This window comes from Vicia villosa, linkage group LG1, assembly GCF_029867415.1.
Source record: "Vicia villosa cultivar HV-30 ecotype Madison, WI linkage group LG1, Vvil1.0, whole genome shotgun sequence".
Lineage (NCBI taxonomy): Eukaryota > Viridiplantae > Streptophyta > Magnoliopsida > Fabales > Fabaceae > Vicia > Vicia villosa.
In genome coordinates this window covers 60,451,477-60,469,332 of record NC_081180.1, presented here as the reverse complement: position 1 = coordinate 60,469,332, position 17,856 = coordinate 60,451,477, and the positions used below count along the sequence as shown (strand labels likewise).

General features: G+C 33.2%; 1 protein-coding gene across 1 annotated transcript; it reads right to left on the bottom strand.

Annotated features, from left to right (window-relative positions):
- Positions 1–8,354: 8,354 nt before the first annotated feature.
- On the bottom strand, positions 8,355–17,520 carry LOC131639159 (probable cadmium/zinc-transporting ATPase HMA1, chloroplastic). The gene is made up of 13 exons (XM_058909668.1): positions 16,834–17,520; positions 16,608–16,758; positions 16,318–16,502; positions 15,292–15,438; positions 14,332–14,527; positions 13,398–13,510; positions 12,130–12,371; positions 11,682–11,787; positions 10,924–11,088; positions 10,292–10,508; positions 9,402–9,589; positions 9,235–9,321; positions 8,355–8,834 (listed from the first exon to the last, which is right to left on the bottom strand). Exons 1-13 carry the CDS (start codon positions 17,353–17,355, stop codon positions 8,700–8,702), a joined length of 2,454 nt encoding a protein of 817 aa, XP_058765651.1. The 5' UTR covers positions 17,356–17,520; the 3' UTR covers positions 8,355–8,699.
- Between the last annotated feature and the right edge of the window lie 336 nt (positions 17,521–17,856).

The following is a 17,856-nucleotide window of genomic DNA, read 5'->3' as shown; positions in this document are numbered from 1 at the left end:
GGATAAAATTGTTGACATTTTTTATAAAATCTGTAAAGGGAGAACAATTCTATGAACAGAACACAAAATTAGGAGCGGTAGCATTTGATTAAGATATGCAGTATTATGCCTTAAAGTTATAGAACTTGTTTGAGAGTTTTAATTAAGGGAGACTATTCTGTATTAATTCAAATTGAGATAGAATAGAGGAAAAAGTTAGCTACAAATTATTTTAGAGGTGGTTAATTAGCTATAAATATTGTAATAAATTGTGTATTCTGTAACGCCCGTTTTTAGTTTACGTGTTTTATTTAATTATGTCGTGTTATGATATGTGTTTTGTTTTACTAATTATGTGTTAATTAAGTGTTTATGCGATATTGGTGTTATTTATGGGGTTTTATAGTAAATAATACTACCTCCGTTCCTTTTTATAAGAGAAAATTCACTTTTTAGATTCATTGAATAATCAATGTATCTAGTCTATAAAGAGACCAAATACATTAATTATTCAATGAACCTAAAAAATGACTTGTCTCTTATAAAAAGGAACAGAGGTAGTATAAGTTAATAAATTAGGAGAGTTATTGGGCTTAAGGTAGCATTAGTAAGCGTAGGGTGCGATTTAAGGCCCATTAGTAATGAGAAAGATAGTAAGTTAAACAAAACAAGGGTTTTAGGGGTTTTAGACTTAGAAGCTCATTTTGACAAAGTTGTGAAAGAAGAGAAGAGAAGAGTGAAGAGAAAGAGGGGAATCTCAATATTGAAGTTAGAGTTGTCTTCAATCCAAAACCTAAGGTAAGGGTGGGATTCTTTCATGCTAAAGGGATGTATGATGATGTTTTGGGTGGGATTTGATTATATGTTTGTATCCATGGAAGTTGTGTGTAGAGATGTTAAGGTTTATGAACACAATGCATGAATTTATGATTTGAAATCTGTTTTAATTAATATGTAGTGATGGATGATGATAGATTTCGTGCTTATGTCTGGTTAATTGATGTTTAGAATGAGTTGTGGGTGAAGGGAGGGGGACTATGCAGGTCTGATACTGTTACTGAATTTTTGCAAAATCGCGCCTCCGCTAAGCGGAACTTGCTTTACGTTTCACTTATATCTCGGGTCTCTAGTGCTCCGCTAAGCGGACCTTGTTTGTAGTTCGCTTCTGGACCCCTTCGCTAAGCGGACCCTGTTTCACAAATTTTGTTCCAACTTTAAAATAACGTATCTTTTGAACCGTGAGTCCTTTCTAAGTACCGTTTGAACCTATGTGAAGCTTTAATGGTTGTATTTCAGTGGTATATGCTTTGATTAACTTTGGAAACTCTTTTGAATCTTTCTCGAATTGGATTGTTATATGATGTATATGTTGTTGTGAGATGAATCATTGTTGTATGATGGTACAACATAACGACGTGGTTGTGAGGTGATGAATTACTACAAAAGTAATGATGTTTAGACGATGTTTGGATGATGTTGTTGCATGATGTGAATGTGATTTGTAGATGTATGTCATGTGGCGTATCCATTGCATAAATGTCTTTTAGCCTGAGAATGGCAACAACTATTAGCCTGAAAGATGTCAACGACTATTAGCCTGCAAGATGGCAACGACGATGGCCCAATGGCAATGTTTGAGACGGGAGTTTACTCCAATGGTACCACATGCATTTGCATTGTTCGAGTTGCATAAGTAGAGTCGCATAAGAGTCATAATTGGATATTTGTGTGTGCATAATGTGAATGCTAATTGGTGATGGAGTGCTAATTATTCCATTGATTATATGTGATAATTGACTATGTATGTCTCATTGAACTTGATGTGAATATTGTTGGTGACTCAATGAATGTTGTTAATTATGATACATGTTATGTGATGGGAAGTGGTGACCAAATGTATGATTATTTTTCTGCTTTGAATATTATCATACGCTCCTTTATAATGAATGATATCTCATCCCTTATGTTTGAATGTTACCCTTCGTTGGTAACGTGCAGGTAATGACGCGGAGTAGTCGTGTACCTATAGCTCGAGTCGGTGTGTGTCGATGCTCTGATACATAGCACTCGTGGGACGTTGGATTACTTGTTTATGTTTTGTTTCTTGTTGTTTATCCTTGTTAAACTTTATCCTTATACTGTGATGAGACTTGTTAGATGTATTATGCCGTGTTTGGCCATGATATTATGAGTTGTATTGTTGCTGACATGTGATTTTCCGCTGCGATGCGAGTACTTATTGGCTGACAATGATTAACGATTTCGATATTGTTCTCCCATAGGTGTGTTATGTATCTAAGTAAATGAGCATGATATACGTATGTGATTTTTTTTTGTTTAAAATGTGACGCTCCTAATCGTTATGTTCTATTTGCTTTGAAATTTTGTACTCAGATATTTCCTGTTAATTGCGGGGTAGATTTGGGGTGTTACATATTCATTAATCAATCAATCAATAAAAGGTTAAAAAAAAACTTTCCAATAATCTTTTTACTTTATTCTCTTTGCACTCTCTCTTCTTCACCTGTATCATTTTGATCTTTAATATTTGATAACACCAACAAATAGGACATCAATAGGTGGTGTTAGTGAGTTGGAAGGCTAGCTCCTCTAGTGGACTGGGCAAAATTAAATACAAATGGATCTTATAGAGATGGTGGTCATATTGGTTGTGGTGGAATCGCAAGAGGAAGTGATGGCAAGTGGGTTAGGAGGCTTCATTAAGAATATTGGTATATGAAGTGATTATTTTATGGAACTATGGGGAGTGTTGGAAGGGCTCATGTATGCTAAAAGATTTCAATTTCGATACATAGAGTTGCATGTTAATTATCTTGTTATTGTGCAAGATATTAAGTCACCTGGAAATAGGATTTGGAAATAAAGGTCTCTTGTTGAGAAGATTCATCGTTTTCTAGCTTTAAATCGGGAAGTTATTATTCATCACTCCTACCGTGAAGCAAATTAATGTGTGGATGTTTTAGCCAAGTATGGTTGCTGAGTGGATACTAGGATTATTTATTTTCATGTTTGTCTTAGTAGCATAAGTAACTTGTTGCTTTTTGGTTTATTGGGTAATACTATCCCTCGTGCAATTTCGTTGTAATTCTCTTTGTTTTGGGCAATGTTTTAAAATCCATATTGATCATCGACTCGGTCAAGCTATTGGGTCACAAAGTTAATGATCAGACTAGTGAGTCGCCGGTCGGAGCGCATGAATTCTAATAATGTGAAAATATATTTTTATTTTTCTAATATAACATGACTTTTTTTCAAACCTTTTATTAGTTTAAAGTATTATTATATCTTATAATTAATTTTTTAACATTTTAAATTTATTATATTATTATATTGTACTAATAAATAATAAATAGTAAATAAATATAATGAGAATTGTAATATTGTAATTATATAATATATAATTTTTTTTTCTCTTTAATCAAATTAAACATTAAAGAGATTCAGAGCAGTTGTTAAAACTATAATCCTAATAATTTTGAAATGTTACCAAGTCTGATTCTTAAAATTTGACAAAATTTCATTTTTATAATTTTAATATTATTTAGTTATTATAAATAATTAACATAATTATAAATATAAACAAAATTAGATTCTAAAGCAGAGACACCAAAACTTAAGAAAGTAAAAATAGGGGATCAAACCACCAGATCAAGAAATCTACCGGATCACTGGTCTATCCTGTGAATCCGCCGGATCACACTGATTTTCATCGGGTCGTTTGCAACAATGGTCCGATGATTTTACCGGACCGCTCTATCCTCCAATTCACGGTTTAACCGGTCCGACCGACTAAAACGTTCTGGATTTAAAACTTTGGTTTCGGGTTTAGGCCCTCGTGAATATAAAAAAAGAATGTAGTGTGTGATAAGGTATTATAAAAAACAGTTATAAAATAAGTTGATGGTTTCTTATTGAATGATTAGGGGTGTGATCTATTCGATTTAGACCGAATTTTGATTAAAAAATGTATGAACCAATGATATCTCTATCGGTTTGGTTTAGTTATATTTTTAGTCTTTTTTAAAAATAGAACCTGTTGTGAATCTTATTGAAATTACGAAAAAATTCAATATCAATTTGGGAGGAAAAGAACAGTAGCAACCAAAATAAATGGTCTACAACAATAATAATTTGTACACAGATAATATAACAGAATAAGGCGAAAAAAATACGAAGGTTTGTCTACCCAGTTTGATCAAACGATCTACTCTAGGGAGAGAGCAACTCTCCAATTCACTATACTCAGAAATTTGTTTCAAGATATTACAGATGAGTTACAAGAAAATATCTTTTGCCTTCACGTTCCCAAGAACAACCTGAAGGCGCCTAAAAATTAACCTTATTTTCTACCAAAGTGTTTCCCAACCTCTTCAACCTTCAATATATGAATAACCTAAACCCAAGGTGTAAACAAGTGTTTCCCAATTCCCCAGATAACTCCAAAGATTTCTCAAAACCCCTTGCCTTTCTAAGGTTTCCCTTAAGAATAACCAAAACCCTATTTTATGCATTTAAACCTTTGCTCTCCCTTGTTGTTGTAAGCTCTAAGATTGTCACACCTACAAGCATATAATATATATATATATATATATATATATATATATATATATATATATATATATATATATATATATATATATATATATATATACCCAACAAACAAAGCCCAAGATCACAATCCAATTATACATGGATTCATGGACTGAACCGAAAGAGCCGAAAACATGCAAAACGAGAAACTGTCGAAAAAGCCCGAAAACCCAAAATCACTATTCATCGCACGAATGATACTATTCATCCATACGAACGACGCTATTCACTGACCGTTTTTTCCCCGATTTCTATTTTTTGACTTTTCGTCCGATTTTCGCGGTAAATGCAATCTCCAAAATATGTTTTCTTTCTCTTCATCAACAAAGATTTTAAGGCACATTTACAACAGGACCGAACCATACTAACCAGTTTGATTCAATTGGGCTCAATTGATTGGTTTACAACATTTTTCCCCAAACATTATATGCACATGTGTATTCTCCCTATCGAGTGTTTTAGTGTATTTTCTTTTTACAAATAATACATTTTATATCATCTATTTTATGTTCGACTTTTCAAACAACTTACGAATTATACTTAATCTATACAAAGTATTGACATGATTTCCATTTTATCATGAAATAATTTTAATATCACATACAAAAGTTGACACTTATTGTAGAAGAATCAGCTTGTTGTGTGTTGCTTCCTATGACACTTTCACTTATCATTTGACTCAATTTTTCCATTACCTATAACAAAAGTATTTGGTAAGAACGTGTGAAACAAATAAACTTTAACAAAGCACTAAAACAAGTAGTTTTTTAAAGCATAAAATAAAACTTTATCAAGAGCAAACAAATGAAGATTTGACAACATAGACACAAAATAAAAATAATTAGTCCAAAAATATAAACAACTAAACACTTGAATCTTGAATCTGCATTTATTCTATCTAGAGCACTTCTGGCATAAGCTTTCATCAGTTTATTATATAGCTTTAGCACTTGAATCCAAATGCAGAGAAAATTTAACGAATCCATGTTGAACTTTCACTTGTATTTACAATTCACAAAACTTATTTATAATGGAAATTTGCTGAAGTAATAGATCATTGAGAGTGAGATAAAAATCATGCAATAATCATTATTGGCTTAAAAGAGAATTTTCTTTGTAGCTAAACTAATTCTTATTGATGTCACCTTAATTAAGTTTGCAAGTTAAATCCATCCATCCTTACAGAGATTTAAATAAACAATTTCTAGAGAAGGATGTGCTTTTCATTATACATGAACACAAGATAAAATACAGGGTAGGAAAAGCAAAGAAGTAATAGTAAACATTCATGTTTTAATTAATAATGAGTTTAACAGAATCATAACAAGTCACTGAATTTTCAACAAAAGTTACCTTTTGGATCTTCAATAAAATCACACTGACTTTGTCAAACTCACTTGATATCAAACATACACTTATAAATATTAGAACAGAAATTGAATAATTACGGGGTCATCGACTCATCGTATCAGTTCACCAATTTGACAATTTCTTAAAACTATAATATCAAATTATCTCTAATTTTATCGATTCGATTCAATTCTAAATTAAATTAGAAAAAATTAGCTTTTTTCAATTTAGTTTGATTTAAATTTTTGATTTAATCGATTTTTTAATCCTCTTACACACCTTTATGATTGCTTATTTCAATAATTAAATCCCTTTTTATTATGACAAAAATTCTATTGTATATATTAATTAAGTATTTTTCCACCCGATTGATTATTACATTAGGCAAATTATTCTACCAAATTTTGCTGTGCTCTTTGCAAACAAGTTGGGTTACATAATGAAGAGCTCTATGAGAATTTTAATTTCTATCCCTTGAGTTATGCTGGATACTCTCTCAATTGTTTGTAATACCAAAAATGTATCTCTCATTTCTTTTATTAATAAATTGTCGAAATTTTTTTCTCGCAAAAAATCTGGTATGTCAATAAAAAAATTCTGTAAAATAATGTTAATTTTTTAATTTTATTTTTTTTTAAAAAATTATTAAGATACAAAAAATCCGATAAAACTATGTAAATTTTTAGATTTTTTTTTTTTAAAAAAATGATAGTATATGCCAATAAAAAACGAAGTTAATATTATCTAATTTTTTTATAAATCATGTATAAAAAATCCAATATAAAAAATGCTTTTATACCAATTTAAGAAAAAAATTGTAATAGTATCAAAGTTTTTTTATTAATTTTTTTAAAATCCAATATAAAACTTAGATTTTACACCGATTTTTAAAAAAATGCAATATTAAATTTGGTATTATTCGTCAAAACATTAAAATTTAAGAGTATTATGATAAAAATACTACTAATGAAGAATTTGGATCCAATGGAAAGAGTATTTTTTTTTTAGAGTGTATTATTTTAAAGAGAAATGCTAAGCAGTGTCTTTGGGGCACTTTTTAAATGATTAAAGTGGCAAGTTTTTTTAAAAATGTGTGTAATCAATACATTGAAAATGCATTGGAAATTGAAATCATAACTTTTATAAAATTTTTTTTTTTTTATTTAGTATGCTTAAAGAATGCTCTGAGGACACTCGTTATCAAGACGCCAAGACCCTATTTTCAATGGCGAAGAGTTATCTATTTAAAAAATTCACGAGTATCTTTTCAAAAGCCTACGCTTTCAAAATACACCATAACAATTTGTAAGTGAGTCATCATTCCATTTAAGAAAAAAAAAGGGATAATAATCTGAAAGTAAATTTTCATACTAAATCTGAAAGTATGTATACTTCCAGAAGTACACTTTGGTTCATTGATGTGCTAAAATTGCTTGCACTTCTTTAAGATAGTTGCCCTCTTTTCAAACCTTTTGCACTTATATAATGAAAAGCAATAAACAAAGACAAATTGGTCTTCCAATAAACATTTAAGGCATAATTGGTCTTCCAACAAACATTTCAGCCAACAAACTCTCTACTTGCCTTTTGCATCCATCCTCTTTGTCGGAAGTAAACTTCTAAATTTAGTCCAAAATAAAAAATAGTCTAGAAATATACTTTCAAACAATTTTTTAGCAAATTGATGATGACTCTTTCACAAAATTCTGAGGTGTGTACATTTTAATACGTCTGAAAATATATTTCAAATTTTAAAGAGATATACTCCTTTTTTTTTTTTTTTTCTGTTTGGGACATCAATGAAATAGGGAAGCGAGATTAAATAATGGTGAACCCTACCACTTTCTTTTTTCTCTCCAATTGAGCGATGAAAGTGAGAAGAGAAGTTTCTTTATGAATGAGTTCCATAATTGAACGAAGAAAGTGAGAAGAGAAATTTCTTTATGAATAAGTTCCATTAATACCTTTACTTCTTATATGAATAGCTATGTGCTTTCCTTGTAATTAGGGTTGACAAACAAGCATGTCCATCTGCAAAAATCCAAAAAAGAACGGAAGAGAGGAGGGGTGAGACAGGCATAATTAAGGACGCAGGCTTAAAACTTTGGTTTGCCTTCCAAAAAAATGAGGGTGGGCGGAAAATATCCACGGAATTTGCACCTTTTAAGTCTAAAAAAGTAAAATTTTATGTAAATGTCCATATTCACAAAAGTTTAGAAAAAAAAAACAGAACAAGGCAGATTTATTGAAAGTAACAAACCTAAAATCTTAGCCCCACACAGTAAAAAATTGCATGGACCGAACTCGTTTTGCCCCGTACCTGTAATGTACCAATGGCTACATGGAATGGATGAAAATATATGGATAAAGAAAAAATGATTCACTCTATAATTAAGTTATTTATTAATTGAATATTTAAAATAAAAATTAAATATTTTACTCAATGGTGAACAATAGATATTAAAATATATGGCCCCCGATCATTATCCCATTTCAAAGGCAAAATAGGGGTTAAATAAGGGGAAGCAAGCCTAAACTAATAGGCAAACTTCAATTCTTTGGAACTAAAAAGATGCCTACAGATATACCATGCTATTATACATCAGGAAAAGAAGACTGGAGTCTATACAGGGGTATTGACATTTTCTTCTCGATAAACAATATTAATTGCAACAGCAATACACTATTTTTTCTACTTTCAAACAACACTATATCACAAATTTGCAGTTGTAATACTGCTTGAGCCTGTTATATTTGTCCTAAGCCGACAGTAGTCTAGATTTAACCTCGCCAATCAGCTGTAAAATATCATGCTTCCAGGACCAGGATGGTTCATTTAAAGCACGTATGGAATTTAGACAAACAAGCAGGGTTCCACCTTCATGTAAGAGAACCTGCATGCATGTTAAATATTAATTAGAAGGCCTACAGAAGCAACCAGCCAGAGGTTGATGATTTTTATTGAGGAAGCTAAAGAAAAAAATACTTAACTAGGGGCAGAAGTTAAATAATTTGTATATTTTTCTACCGTGTTATGGAAAATTGGCATGTAAAAATCTTCAAATTTCATTTGGAGTGAAAATAGAAAAAAGGAGAGGGGGAAAAGACAACCTTGAATCAATTTCTAAAATGATCACCAGAAAACGTGTCTTACCATTCACTTACATGGTGCCATAATTTCTAAAGAAAACAAATGTTTTGCAGCATATCACATTCATTCTGTTTACAAGGTCAATAAAACATGCCTGACAAATTGCAACAGGATTGAGCATTAAATCAGATAGAATTTCATACCGTTATCCACAATGGCAGAAATCCCAAAACTGACGGAAGGGAAGCCACAAATATGCTAGACAATGCCAGAGCCACGTTTTGCTTAATCTGCATGTTCAATGACATGTGAGGAAACAACAACTAATTGGTGAAGAAATTATGTATCCTAACAAATGATATTACTGTACCAGTGAAGTTGTTTGGCGGGATTTGGCAATACAAAATGGTACTGCAGAAATATTTTCTCGAAGCAACAGCACATCTGCAACAGCTATAGCAGTTGCACTAGCACGATGAGCAAGCACAATCCCAACAGTTGCAGCAGCAAGTGCTGGGGCATCATTAATGCCTTCACCAACCATAATTAAGCCTCCCCCTGTCACAGAAGTAAAAACAACAGCATCAAGCACAAAACTGTATAAATACTGTTAGATTTCTTCTAATGGCAGGGAGAGACTAAGCCTCCCCCTTATGAGAAGTTATTATGACTGATATTATTTAATTTTAGGAATAAATAGGGAAAAGATAGGAGAAACTGATCATGGGTGGTTTTTGAATGGTTTGGGAGGGAGAGACCAAGACTCTCGAATTCCTTGGATAGGAATTGCTTTATATCTATTCTATCATTGTCTCTCTAAACATTCTCTAATGCACTACTGTATTAATTCTTTATTAATAATATAAACTGCTGTTCTAGACAAACTCTGCAGAGAATTGTTCTATATTTCTGTTTTCTTTTCTTTAATTCATTCACCATAGATACAAGTTTCTATCAAAGACATAATTCAATTTAGACATTATTATTTAGGAGCCTGGTTAAGAAAACAGTCTCATCGCAAAAATAAGACAACATAGCCAACCAAGTTAGAAGAACAATCTAAATTCTATTTTGGAGGAGTGAGTACGCATCACTGCATGAAACCTATACTGAAACGAACCAATAGTGTGTCACTACGAATAGTGTATTTATTACAAGTAATGAAATATGAGATTTTCAAAAACCTATAGTCCGGGTAAGTTAATGTAAATTAAATACTCCAGGCTTTCAAAAACCTTTAATTTATATCAAGGAACTCACCCATTTCTCTTGAGATATCCTTTACATGGCTCAGCTTATCTTCAGGCTTTAGGTTGCAGTGAAACTCATTGATACCCACAGCACTTGCAACTCTCCTTGCGCTATATTCATGATCACCAGTTAACATCATCACGCGGAGCTTTGCTTCATCTTGCAATTCTTGAATAACATCAAAAACCCCTGGACGAGGCCTATCCTCCAGGTGAATCAAAGTGACCTGCATCAAGTGGTTAGTCCAGTAAGGTCTATGCGGAAACTGTTAATTAACAACAACAAAAAAATGGTAGCAAATCATGTTTAGTGAGATTTAATGTGTTTTGTTTGGGAAGAGGAGGAGAAAAAGGACCAAAGTAAATTGAAAAACATTGCTTTGCTTGTGATTAATATATTTTAAATATTTTGATAATCATAACAGCATAAATTGAATTTGGATAATTTATCAAAGCTTTCCAAAACCCTCCAAATCCTTCTCCAATACAATTTTTGAGTTCCCCCATATTATGGCCCTCAAAACCCTCCCTTCCCAAAACCCTCAATTCTTTCCACTTCAGCCTTTCATTTTCTCAAATTCTTCCCTTCCCCTTCCTCCTAAACTCCCAAACAAAACCAAAGAGTATCTAACAGTACACTACCTTTTTATTAATTGAAAGGGCAGCATGAACAAATTCACTGCCATAAGGAGATGAATTAATAGCTTCCTTGATCTTTTTTGATTCATCTTCAGATTGACAAAATGAAGTGATGAAATCTATAGACCCAAGGGATGCTTTCAATAGATTAGCACCTCCAGTTGCTGACTATAACAAAATAAAAACCAATTTGAGTCATTTTATTTGTAATTCCCAAATAAACTATATGATAATAAAATATGCATACAATATAAGTCAAGCTTACTGCTGAATACTTCACAGGCCCCATCATAACATATATAGGTAGCACTGGCATTTGTTTAAGTATATAAAGAAAACAAAACAATGCAAAATAACGATGACACGTTTTTAAAAGCGTACAATGAAAAAATGGGAATCTCAAGAGTGTGTTAGCGAGTTGGATTTTGTAGGGGTGGAAACTTTGGATGGCTAAGTCTATATTTTAATATATATATATTTGATATTTAATTATTTTTTGAAAGATAATGATATCTGAGCATATAATATCATGTTGTTCTTTTACTTTTTCTGAATATCAAATATCTTTCAAAATATAAACTTGACCCTCCAAAATCCTCTAAAAACCAACTTGCAAACACACCATAAACGAAATATATGCAATAGTAGCAGCTAGAGATACTGACAATGCATGGTAGTCCTACTATAATGCTCGGATTTGTCGAGCAAAATGAATTTTTGAGTAACGGGTTGAGCAATGCATGCAATAGCCAGGTACCAACCTCAATGCTGTTAACAGTGGCAGTAAGGCCTCTACCAGGAAAGTATTCAAAATTTTCAACACAAACAGAAGGGAGGTCTTTCCCTTCACTATGGTCAACAACAGCCCTGCAAATCATTTAACAGAAAAAAAAAAAACTGTAAAGACTGAGAAGAGATCATTATGTTCCAGATCATGCTATATTTATACATTTGAAATGGCATAACTGAACATTCAAGACTGAACTGAATAGTTCATAATATATATACTTGCAAGCCACTCTCACAATGAATTGTTAACCCAATATAGTCCAAAACCAAATTGAGAAACACACAAATGAAAGAAAATAAATACACTTCTACTCTTCTTCAAGAAATAAATGAATGATGCAAAGAACCAATGACAACTGCAGTTGTTACTTGTTCAACGCGGGTTCAAAGGCAACAAAAATATTCTGTTCAAAATGATACCTTCCAATGGGGTGAGTAGTGCCCTTTTCCATAGCTGCAGCAACAGCAAGAGCTTCCTTTTCACAGGTGGGAATGCAGCAGGAAGAAATGTTCGATTCCTTTCTTCTAATTTGATGACCATAAATGGGCTCAACTGCCTTGAATATAAGTCCACCAGTAGTTAATGTCCCTGTTTTATCAAATGCAATGGTATGGCATGAAGCTAGCGCGTCCAGAACATGTCCACCTTTGAGTAATATGCCCTGCAAACTGAGGTAACTGTCACACCCATAAATAAAGGTATATTCATGCTAAAAAATTGGAAAATTTTGAATATAATTCTACTTCACTTTAGACCAACAAACACAAAGTTCAGAAAGACTTGAATGAAGTAAAAAAAAAAAAAGATAATCAAATCATAGCCTTCAGTTCAGCTTATTGATTGAACCAATCAGGAATCTTTAGTAAATCAGTAAAAAATTAGTTTCACCATATTTATGATGATTCTGGTTTTCCCATTCGAAGCATCAAGCATGTGTAATACTGTAATACTAGTATCTATAGTATGACTTGGTTTTTCTTCATTCACAAACCTGATCAATTTCCAAATTTACACTTGGTTAAAACTGTTACTTATACTTTGTTTGGATGCAGAAAGAAAACGAGGCAATGGAAATGAAAGGAAAATAAAATGGAAAGAGAAAAAGAAGAAGAAAATATATGCTTGGATGCTGGTAAGAGAAAAGAACGAATCTATTCATGTTAATTGATGTTTCTTCCCCACAGATACAAATGCATAATTTTTTGTCTTTTCTCCAAATATAACTAAATGATCAAGAATAGCCGATTATCTTGTCAGGATTATTAATTATTTTTTCAATAAAAATAAACTCTTGTGCAGATTGTGTGGGCGAATTTGCCCAAAGCAATATTTTTCTTCCTCCCTATCTTTTCTCTTCCTACATTTGAAGGGGAAACTTTTTGAGCAAGTTCTGTTTATTTCCTCTTCATTTCCTTTCCTCAAACAAACCATGAAGCGTCCATTAAATATAAGCAGGACTTTAAAAAGATGCAGGATTATGATTGTTGAAAATATAATGCGGAATACAAAATGAAGAACACAATTGTATTTATGGGGAAAATACTTCAAAACTGAAACACTAGGATACCACTTCCTTCTAGCTAAAGGGCCACAAAAATATTTGAAGAGACAATTAGTATATAATGTTAAAAATGTAAATATATTCAGTTAGTGTGTATTTAGATACTCCCGAGTAGGTAACTAATACCTTTTTTGCACAGGAGCTGATTGCTATGGCATATGCCAGCGGAGCCACAGCCAAGGCACATGGTGATGCTGCAACCATGAGCCCTAAAGCTCTGTAAATTGAACCTCTGCAAGCTGCACCAACGGAGACTAAATAAGCAGGAATATGAATGTTTAAGTCATATATAGATATACGACAGAGGCAGTGAGCACTTTATAAAGTTGGTGATAGTGACTTTCTGTGCGTGGTCTTAACCCTCCAGTTTCCCCGGAAAAAAATTGTGGTAATCCAGAGTTCAGCTGGGAGGTAATGAAAGACTGGAAGTGATAATGACTTTAGTATATTATTAATGAACTCCATACGTAAACAACCCTTGCCCAAGTACAAGGATGAAGAAACAAGAGCTATGCCCAAATGTCCTGAAGGAGCAGAAACGACTGTATGCATTCATGCATGCAAGGAGGCATAAGGGGAGAATTGCAGGGTCTGTCCTCAGTCCTCAGAGCAGACGAGCAAAGTAAAGGACAAGAGGGGTTGTTGACAGCCTCAACAGCTGGTGCAATATGAATGGGGGGAGGAATAAGTAGAGCGATTCAGGGACACAAGAAAGTGGGACGATATTGTCGGGGAGAATGGTTAGAAAGGTATGGTAAAGAATTGAGAAATGGTGAGGTTTTGGGTAGCAATGAGATATTCTGCACTCTACAGAATTTCCTATGTAATTCTTTTTTTTTCTCCTGCATTTCCTTTGTGATTACAATCTTAGCAGAGGGAAATCTCTGCCAGTAAAAAGCTCGGTATACATTTTTTTCTAATTTAATTCCACATTTCCGGTAAATGATTATTAACAGAAGGAATTGATTGACATATATGATCCCATAAATGATTAGTTTAAAATTTTCAAAATTAATAAATCATATTATACAACACTGCTAGGTTAAAAGAATTTAAGTACCTGGTGTACTGATGAATGGCCACTTAAATACAAGTGGTCCAAGAACAGCAATAGCAATTGATAAGACCACAACAACTTTGCTGTAACGTTCACCAAATTCATCCAGCCACCTTTGAAGTTTAGGTTTATTCAACTGAGCTTCTTCAGTCAACTGCACAATTCTGCTTAGAGTTGATTCCTTCCATGTCTTTGTTACCTGTGATGAAATAATTTTGTACTTTGCAGTAAGTTCCCAACAAAATCGCACTGTAAACAAGATAAGCACCTATCAGAAACATGTTGAAATGTTGAACAAGAAAGCACCATCACTGACAATCTAGAACTGGCAACCTAGTGTCACAGTCTCTAGCAACTTATCCTTACACACATTTAGAACTTCACTCATCACCTTAGTTTTCAATCTTCATCAATGAAAACAAAACTTTCAAACTTAGGTACAGCCAATGTCATGTGAAACTTGGCAATAAATAACCAAAAAAATGTTATGAAGATATTTATTTCCAGTCAAAACATTCTTACCAATAACTCTATCACCAAGTCCACTCATCCCTACCACTACCATCAACCTCAGAACTAAGGGTTTACGCAAAAGCATTACAGTAATCCTCCTAAAATAAAATATATTGAAAAACTAAGATTCAGAAGTGTAACAAAGATTAATCATCTTAATGCAGTCAGCCATTGACACATCATTGATATTGTTTGATTATATTCCCACCTATTAACACCACCACCAGTTAGACCTTCTCCTCCCAACTGTATCATCCATTACCACCATAACCAGTCACCACATGACACAAGCCGCAAATACTATTATCGCCATTAATATTTCGGTTCCTCTTCTTCATACCACTAACATTATTACATTTTTCCACTGTAAAAATAAAGCTATAGCTATGAAATTTAATATAGTACATAAAGGACTGGAATAGCCAAACATCAATATACATTCAGATATACCTTCACAATTATTCTCCCATCTAAATTCCTTGCACCGCCAGGAACTCTATCTCCAACTTTGGCCTCCAGAGGTTTGACTTCTCCTGTCAAGTGCTCAATGGTAATGGTGGCACCGCCTTGAAAAACTTTGCAATCTACAGGCACAGACTAATCACAACACCATCCCATTATACTTCAATAGTCTGCTATAGAAAACTTGAAATTCTAATTTCTTTTGCTCTTTAAGAGGGAAGGCGTGAAATTGTAAAAGAATATTCAATAAAAGATTCAGGAGAGAAAAAAGAGATGGAATAATGCTTTTAAAGTAACAATAGAAAAATAAAAACATTTGAGTCTCTGAAATAACACTGAACTTTGAGAAGACTTGAAAGCAATCTTTCTGAAATAAATTTCTAATTTTTGGTCTTCAATGTTTTCAGATCCAGTGATAAGATAAATATAATCTAACTATATAAGATGCCAAAAAGAACAAAATAGATCATCTGCAGTGGCTTTATGGATTGTCTCTCTTAATCTAATGGCTCTATAGCAGGCTGGGTCATAAAGCTGTTGCAGAGAATTAATATCCCAAAAGAATATCCTTCATAGATGCCTATTTGTATTTAGATCCTAATGTCCTAAGATTGATGGCCAGTATGGACTGGTATTTGAGAGATAACCTCCTGACATAAACACTTGTGAACCTGTTTTGGGTTGTTTTAAGCTTATCTCCATAAAGTGTTTGAATTATAATCTCTTCTAATGATATTTCTAATTTAAGAGAAAATCTTTGGACACAATTTTGCTGTATAAAAGATTTTGGATTGTAATTATTGATTTTACCAGCAAAGTTGCAAACCACATAAGCCACTGGTTCACTATATCCAAGCCAACAAAAATTGAAACAATTTCCAGCTAATGATTGCAGTAAAAGAATATTGCTTAGCCATTTGAAAGCCTTAAAAAAGCCAGCAATCATGTTTTTACTTTCTAGAATTTGAAGCAAATAAACTATACCCAAGCAATTAAAATTTCAAAACTTCTTACCTCTCCAGCACCTACAAGCACATATGATCCTACAATTATATCATGCACGGGAACCCTCTTGTACGCCAAATCAGATGTATTAGGAAGTTTATCATCTTTTGTATCAAGAACAAGTGCAAACTCTGGATTATTATCCTTCAACTCTCTAACATCAACCATTGAACGACTAGTGAAATACTCTTCAGCTGCATATAAACACCATTCAAATTAAGCCAATCAAACTCATTGCATATCTCCAAATTTATTAAACTAATAAAGTGTTCGCCCGAATAACAATAACAGAAACTTACCTATATGTGCAAGATTAAACATTGCAAGTAGTAACCCTCCTTCCAAAGAGTTTCCCATGAATACTGATGCAAAAGCAGCCATTGCCATTAACACATGGATGCTCACTTTTCCACTACTTATTTCAATTAAAGCATCAAGTGATGCAGAAACCTGATACACAGATATTAGTAAGTAACTGAATTGAAATTGAAACTGAATTGAATTGAGTGAGAGATTGTTTCTTACTCCAACCAAAGGGAAGGCTACGAGAATGAGAGAGTTTTGGAAGGGTTTGATGAGTGATTTTGGTAAAGTGTGGGGGCAAATAGCAGCGGCTACAAATAAAGCGGTTGAGAAACAGCATAGATGCAAATGCTCTCTCAGAATATTTGCTAGGTCGATCCATTTGGTGGCTTTGGCGAAAGTGATAACCGCTCTTTGAGGTCCGGTGAGATTAGCGTCATCGATGTCATGTGAATGATTATGATGGTGATGATGATGGTGATGGTTATGGTTATGGTTATGGTTGTGGTTATGGTCATGGTTGTGATCGGTGTGATTGTGATTATGGTGGTGGTGGTTGTGTGTGGATTGGGCGGAGCAACGGAGTTTATGGTGATGGAGGATGAGGAGTTTGGAAGAATAGAGAGGTTTGATTGAAATTGGGGATGGAGGAAGAGGGAAAGTGAAATTAGGGGATTGAATTTTGGTGGTTTTGGTGTGGGTGTGGAGATTGAGAGAGGGGATGGGATATGAAACTGCTTCCATGATGAGGAGAATGGAAAATGGAAGACTTGGAGATTCAGAGTGTTATTAGGACATGGGATCGATTGGTGTGGCGTAGTTGTTTGTTTTTTTCTTGTTCTGGGTCACTAGTGAGGGAGTGAAAATGAACCGTTCAGTTTGTTGTTACGACATCGCACCACATAGTGTGCTCATTCGTATAGTTTGGCTACCGTACGTGGGGGCACCTGGTAAATTATTGAAGTGAAATTCAAGATATCTAGTAGAATTAATTAAATATACTAACATTTAATTCACATACACTTTGTCCATCAGACACACCAAGGAAAGTTTCCAAATTTTATAAAATATAGGTCATCGAGTCGTTTTTCAAGATGTTTGTAACAATTTAAAAGAAACTTGTTAAGATGCAAAGAAGATTCTTTTGCGGAGGAGTATAATTGGAAAAGCGTAATCTAAGATATCTTAGGTCAAGTGTGATATTGTCTACAAATCCAAATATAAAGGAGGTTAGGAGTTATAGAT

Bases quoted from the DNA above. Each gene is read 5' to 3' on its own strand.
- LOC131639159 (XM_058909668.1), bottom strand. From the start codon at position 17,355: ATGGAAGCAGTTTCATATCCCATCCCCTCTCTCAATCTCCACACCCAC. The intron at 16,759-16,833 runs GTAAGAAACAAT...TCTGTGTATCAG, and splicing joins TAGCCTTCCCTTTGGTTGGA to GTTTCTGCATCACTTGATGC. The intron at 16,503-16,607 runs GTAAGTTTCTGT...GTTTATATGCAG, and splicing joins GTTTAATCTTGCACATATAG to CTGAAGAGTATTTCACTAGT.